The sequence below is a fragment of the Narcine bancroftii genome, chromosome 4 (genome assembly GCF_036971445.1).
Source record: "Narcine bancroftii isolate sNarBan1 chromosome 4, sNarBan1.hap1, whole genome shotgun sequence".
Lineage (NCBI taxonomy): Eukaryota > Metazoa > Chordata > Chondrichthyes > Torpediniformes > Narcinidae > Narcine > Narcine bancroftii.
The window spans coordinates 229645819-229653124 of record NC_091472.1 but is presented as its reverse complement, the minus strand read 5'-3'; the positions used below and the strand labels follow the sequence as shown (position 1 = coordinate 229653124).

Here is a 7306-nt window from a genome sequence, read left to right as displayed (position 1 = left end):
CATCTGGTAAATCTCCTCTGCACCCTCTTTCAATCTTACACATCCTTCCGATAACAAAGCAACCAGAACTGAACACAGTTCTCCTAGTGTGGTCTAACCAACATTTTATCGAGCTGCAACATTACCTTGAACTCGATCACCCTATTAATGAAGGAAAGCACACCACATGCCTTCTTAATTACTCTATCAAGTAATGTGGCAACCTTGAGGGATCTATGGTCTTGGACCCCAAGAACTCTCTGTTTCTCCACACTGCTAAGAATCCTGCCATTAACCGAATGCTTCTGCTTCAAGTTCAATCTTCCAAAGTGAATTACTTCACACTTATCAGGATTGAACTCCATCTGTCACTCTCAACCGAACTCTGCATTCTTCCTATATCCTGTTGTAACGTACGAAAAACTTCAATACTGTCCGCAGCACTGCCTACTTTGGTGTCATCTGCAAACTAACCGACTTACCCCTCCTCTTCTTTGTCCAAGTCATTTATAAAAATCACAAAGAGCAGGGTTTCCTGTGGAACACCACTAATCACTGACCTCCAGCCAGAATACACTCCTATTACCCATAATATTATAAACCAACTAATCCCCTCAGTTGCCTTGACCTTATCTCTTCCCACAATGTCCCCTGTAAGGAATCTATTCCCTTCTCTCTATTCCTCTCCTTCTACTGCATCTGCTTCCAGGGTGGTCTTCCATTCCAGAATATATGAGATGTCCTCCTCCTTCAGAAAAAGTGGCTTCCCCTATGCTACCATTAATTTAGCCCTCACCCACATCTTTTACATCTACTCTGGCCCCTTTCCAACCACCAGATGCAACAAGGACATGGTCCCTTCGTCCTTACCTATCATACACTAGCCTCTGCATCCTACATATTTCCACTTCCTACAATGGATTCCATCAGCAGCATCTCTTCTCCACCACCCCCCTCCCCAACTTATCTGCCTTCTGTAAGGATTGGTCCCTTCACAATTCCCTTGTCCATAATCCCTTCCCACCAATTGCACCCCTGGCACTGGCCCTGTGACCACAAGTGCTATACTTGCACTTACTCCCTCTCTCTCACCACTATTTATGGGCCCCAAAGAATCATTCCAAGTGCATCTGTAGGGGTCATTTACTGCATTCAGTGCTCCCGATACAGCCTCCTCAACATCGAGGAGACTGAAAGTAGACTGAGAGGTCATTTTGTTGAGGTCCTCTGCAACCACTTAATTCCACACACCATTGCCACACTGATCTTCCAGTTACAATCCATTTCAATTCCCTACCTCATTTTCATGCCGACATGCCTGTCCATGGCCTTGTGTACTGCCAAACTGAAGCCACCTGAAAATTGGAGGAACATGTTATATTCTGTCCCAGCAGTCTCTGACCAGATGGCATCAGTATCAGCTTCTCCGATTTCTGTTAACTCTCTCCACCAGTCTCTCTCTTAGCTGCCTTCTGTCACTCCTCCTCCATTTCCTCACCCCTTCCCCTTCCTTCTCCGAGCAGAGAGCTATCCTTAACCTTCTATCCTCTCCCCCTTTCATTTTTAAGCTTTTTTCTTTTCTATACTCCCTTCTGTATCCACCTGTTTGCCTCCCACTTTCCCCACCTCCTCCTCACCTTTTTATTCATGCATCTGTTTGATTTTGAGCACACAAGGAAGGACTCAGGCCTGAAATATTGACTGCCTGTGCTGATACAGATGCTGCATGACTTACTGATTTTCACTAGCACTTTAATGGACTGCACTAGAACCCAGCATTTGCAGATTTACTTGTTTCCACTCCTTCTACTACCACTCAGGGTGAAAGCCAATTCCAAATCCACGCAGCCAAGTTTCCATGTATCCCATACTTCATGACTTTCCGGATGAACCTAATATAGGGAAACTCGTCAAACACCATACTAAAATTATACTCCACATCTACCATCTAACATAGGGAAACTCGTCAAACACCATACTAAAATTATACTCCACATCTACCATCCAACCTCCATCAATTTCTTTTGTCATCTCCTCAAAATAATCATCCAGGCTCATGAGGCATGACCTGTCCCTCCACTGTCATTAAGTTGCCATCACCCGCATCCACTCTTTCCCGTACATGTGGCCTGGCCTCTTCTGACCCGAGATGCAACAAGCACTGAATTTTCCTTGTCCTCACTCACCACTCCACCAGCCTCCACAATTTCTTCCACTTCCAATGAGATTCCCCCCACCACCAGACACATTTTCCCCTTCCCACCTGTTATATGTGGTTTGTGGAGGAACACATGGCCTCCCTGTCTGGAACATTTGTGGATTGCAGAGGGTCACTTGTATTGTCTTCCCTGTTTGAAACTTATTCTGAATTCATATCACCTGCCAATCAAGATTGGCCTCCAGCCACCCATTAGTGCACATCTTACCACTGGCTCATTTAAATGACTCATTGTCATTATTGGTCAGACATCCAGCTCTCAACTGATTCAAACATCGATGCAAACCACATTTCTCTCGACCGTGGACATCGTTCCATGCCAGGTCGCTATAGTGGACATCACTGGAGGATTCGCGGTAAAGGTGTGCACGACACTAACTTGAGCACCCCTGCACCCCTGTTGGCACAGGGAATCAGAAGTGTGTTTGAAAGTCCCTGTCTGTATGAAATGTGTACACATGCAGGAGAGTGTGGGTAGGGTAAACAGCCACTAGTATCAGAGTCCTTTGTGTCCGATGTGCTGCTTGCACCATTACAGTTTTTGTCTCGTACCAAGCCAGCCACTGGTACTGAAGTCCAACCTGGCTCTGATGTGAATATCTAAATAGTTATTCAGTTAGACTAATTAAATATCGTTTGACGTCTTCCCCTGTTCGTCTCCCGTGTGTTCAATAAAGTCACCTTTGATTGTAACATTTGTGTCCAGACTTGTCTCTCTGTGAATCCACCGAACCCAATACTTTCCAAGCACAATTGGCGCTGCGATAAGGGTTCAAAGAGATTCGGCTGGACACACATGAACTATTAATCATGTGTGTGTGTGTGTGTGTGTGTGTGTGTGTGTGTGTGTGTGTGTGTGTGTGTGTGTGAGAGAGAGAGAAAGTTGTCAGGTGTATGCATTATTGTGTACCAACTCACCAATGGAGACAGCAGGACGTGACCAACAGCTAGTAAAGGAAACCCCAGGTCAGAATACAAAATCCCCAGGTGGATCAGCAACCATCAGGGGATCAAGGCAAGCCACACCAAACCTGTTGGCTAGATTGACAAGCAGAATCCCCATGGAGAGAAGATAGGGTACCACCTGGTCTCCCTCCTAGAGGAAATGAGGGTTCTATGGTTACTAATATCCCTATTTCAGCCCCATTGGGGTATCAATTCAGTTAAGTAATCAGCGCACCCAGAAAGATGAACAGATTCAAGCTCCATCGCAGGTCTCTGCAGGAGGGACTCGACACTGGCAAGGTGTATATCAGCAGTTTGGAGGCTTGGTGCAAGCTAGTCAAAGCGTGGCAGCTTCAAGTGACCTGCCGATCCGGCTGGCAGGTCAATTCTGTAAAAATCAGAACTATCAAGCACAGGGAAGACAGTGATGCGTGGTCGGGAGATGGGGATGTACGGCTGGACAATGATGATGTTGAGGAGGCTGAGTGTGATTATGCGTATCCCCCTCTCATCCCGAAGACCTTGCAAGCCTGGCTGATAATCATGCAGTCCCAGGCCTGCCATATGGACACCACCCCCCCGCCCCTTGTCAGCCTTCCACAATGGGGAAATTGCAGAAAATGAAGAGGGTTCATAAGGACGGGTGAGGGGCTGGTACAAGATAACCATATAACCATTTACGGAGCGGAAACAGGCCATGTTGGCCTTTTGAGTCCGCACCGGTTCACTGATTTTGTGTGCCCACTGCAGGCATTGGTCCCGGTAGATCTTCATTCAATATCGATGGACGAATTCAATGCAGGTGGAATCAGGTACCTCATGTACATTTTCTCAAACTGCCTGCCATTTCCAAAGACTTATATACTCATACCCTGAGTCTCTCCCTCATGGTCCCCTTTGTTAAGCACACCTTTACCTCTTGCACCTTGGGTGAATATCTCCCATGAAGCCCTCACTATTCCCATGCATTCATAATATCACCTAGCATCCTGGCATCTGTAAATTTTCCTGTGATGTGCTGGGCTATATCCACTACTTTTTGCAGGGCTTTCCGCTCAAAGGTACTGGCATCCCCATTCCATGACTTGATGCAGCCATTCAGCACACCTTCCACTACACACTGTGCATCCAAAACCAGGATATTAACACATATCCAACCAAATTTCCAGGAATGTTATTCTTCACCTTGCTGAAACACCCAAAATAACAGGCAGAGCTGTTCATCACAGATTTAGTGACCTAGTTTCAATCCTGACTTTGGATGCTGTCCGTGTGGAGTTTACACATACTCTTTGTGACTATGTGGGTTTCCTCAGCAGCTCTAGTTTCCTCTAACATTCCAGTGATGTGTTGATTGTTAATTATTTAGCTACTGTTGGCCATGAAGTGAGGGAACTCAGGGAAGAAAATAGTGATGTCTTGAAATGTATCCATATTACAAAACAGGAACCACTAGTGGTCTTATTGTACAACGTGATAGTACAGGATACTATCACATTTGTATATATTTACATATAGTAATAGTGATTGGCTGAGAGCCGTAGCCACGTCTTTTTTTTTTTCTTTGGCTTGGCTTCGCGGACGAAGATTTATGGAGGGGGTAAAAAGTCCACGTCAGCTGCAGGCTCGTTTGTGGCTGACCAGTCCGATGCGGGACAGGCAGACACGATTGCAGCGGTTGCAAGGGAAAATTGGTTGGTTGGGGTTGGGTGTTGGGTTTTTCCTCCTTTGCCTTTTGTCAGTGAGGTGGGCTCTGCGGTCTTCTTCAAAGGAGGCTGCTGCCCGCCAAACTGTGAGGCGCCAAGATGCACGGTTTGAGGCGTTATCAGCCCACTGGCGGTGGTCAATGTGGCAGGCACCAAGAGATTTCTTTAGGCAGTCGTTGTACCTTTTCTTTGGTGCACCTCTGTCACGGTGGCCAGTGGAGAGCTCGCCATATAATACGATCTTGGGAAGGCGATGGTCCTCCATTCTGGAGACGTGACCCATCCAGCGCAGCTGGATCTTCAGCAGCGTGGACTCGATGCTGTCGACCTCTGCCATCTCGAGTACCTCGACGTTAGGGGTGTGAGCGCTCCAATGGATGTTGAGGATGGAGCGGAGACAACGCTGGTGGAAGCGTTCTAGGAGCCGTAGGTGGTGCCGGTAGAGGACCCATGATTCGGAGCCGAACAGGAGTGTGGGTATGACAACGGCTCTGTATACGCTTATCTTTGTGAGGTTTTTCAGTTGGTTGTTTTTCCAGACTCTTTTGTGTAGTCTTCCAAAGGCGCTATTTGCCTTGGCGAGTCTGTTGTCTATCTCATTGTCGATCCTTGCATCTGATGAAATGGTGCAGCCGAGATAGGTAAACTGGTTGACCGTTTTGAGTTTTGTGTGCCCGATGGAGATGTGGGGGGGCTGGTAGTCATGGTGGGGAGCTGGCTGATGGAGGACCTCAGTTTTCTTCAGGCTGACTTCCAGGCCAAACATTTTGGCAGTTTCCGCAAAGCAGGACGTCAAGCGCTGAAGAGCTGGCTCTGAATGGGCAACTAAAGCGGCATCATCTGCAAAGAGTAGTTCACGGACAAGTTTCTCTTGTGTCTTGGTGTGAGCTTGAAGGCGCCTCAGATTGAAGAGACTGCCATCCGTGCGGTACCGGATGTAAACAGCGTCTTCATTGTTGGGGTCTTTCATGGCTTGGTTCAGCATCATGCTGAAGAAGATTGAAAAGAGGGTTGGTGCGAGAACACAGCCTTGCTTCACGCCATTGTTAATGGAGAAGGGTTCAGAGAGCTCATTGCTGTATCTGACCTGACCTTGTTGGTTTTCGTGCAGTTGGATAATCATGTTGAGGAACTTTGGGGGACATCCGATGCGCTCTAGTATTTGCCAAAGCCCTTTCCTGCTCACGGTGTCGAATGCTTTGGTGAGGTCAACAAAGGTGATGTAGAGTCCTTTGTTTTGTTCTCTGCACTTTTCTTGGAGCTGTCTGAGAACTGGAGCTGCGCAGAACAGCGGCTTGTCATTACAAACACCCTTTTTCAGCAGAGGGACAGCCTTAAGACCACCTGGATGCATCCCCGATCCAAACACTGGCACCTCCTGGACTACATCCTGGTGCGAGAAAGTGACAAACAAGATGTGCTCCACACCAGGGTCATGCCTAGCGCGGAATGCCACACTGACCACCGGCTGGTTCGCTGCAAGCTCAACCTTCACTTCAAGCCAAAGCCCAGGAACAATAAAGCCCCCAGAAAGAGGTTCAATGTTGGAAAACTGCAGTCAGACGAAGCGAGAGGAAACTTCCAGGCAAACCTCAAAGCAAAGCTCGACGTTGCAACCCGCCTCACGGACCCGTCCCCTGAAACCCTCTGGGATCAGTTGAAGGCTACCATACTGCAATCCACTGAAGAGGTACTGGGCTTCTCCTCCAGGAAAAACAAGGACTGGTTTGACGAAAACAGCCAGGAAATCCAGGAGCTGCTGGCAAAGAAGCGAGCTGCCCACCAGGCTCACCTTACAAAGCCGTCCTGTCCAGAGTAGCCACGTCTACTGGCAGGTCATAAAGGGCTGCTCTTAACCAGCCCCAGGTCTCCTCCAAGGAATTGGCTGGGCTGGCGGACAGATACTGCCAGTGGTTGGGGGAGCATTTAGCCACATGGATGCTCCGGCTGTGGGATGAGGGGGCTCCCAATATTCGCCTATAAGGCGCATTTTGTAACCCTCCTCTAGGGGGGTATAATCGCCGGAGCACTCAAGTCCCCCCAGGCGGTGTGGAGGGTCCGGGGAGTGGGACTGAGCGCTGTGGAAGAGTCATCCAGGTTCCACAATAAACACCCTCTATTAATCACTATCCTGGCCGTCAGCGGATTGGTCTCAGGAGCTGTCTGTCAGAGTACGCGATGACGCATCCAACAACGAACATCCCGTGCGACTACCGTTGCTGTGGCGACAGGTGGGCGGGACCCAGGTTGGAAGATGTCGGAGTCACCGGAAACCCAGAGCTTGGTGTCGTGCTCGTCCCAGCTCAACCTGGCGGACGGCGATGGGGTAAGCGGGGCTCCCGGGTCCACTCAACCCCCGCGACCACCTTAACGCACCCTGGGGTGCAGCCTTAGCCGCGTGTCCGGCACCCTTCGGCCCCGGTCCCATTGCTCCTCCGCTCCTGCTTCCAGCCTCTTG

At 48.8% G+C, this 7306-nt stretch overlaps 1 protein-coding gene across 5 annotated transcripts in view; it reads left to right on the top strand.

The window, feature by feature from the left end:
- The first annotated feature begins 6743 nt into the window (after positions 1–6743).
- Positions 6744–7306, top strand: part of vps8 (VPS8 subunit of CORVET complex) — a 681049-nt gene continuing 680486 nt past the window's right edge. For 2 of the 5 annotated variants that reach the window (XM_069934259.1, XM_069934260.1), the window contains exon 1: positions 6746–7174. In XM_069934259.1, the coding sequence (XP_069790360.1) occupies positions 7103–7174 (72 nt within the window). In that variant the 5' untranslated portion in view covers positions 6746–7102. Of the gene's footprint in view, positions 7175–7306 lie in introns of all 5 variants that reach the window. The other 3 variants (XM_069934263.1, XM_069934262.1, XM_069934258.1) reach the window with 3 other exon arrangements.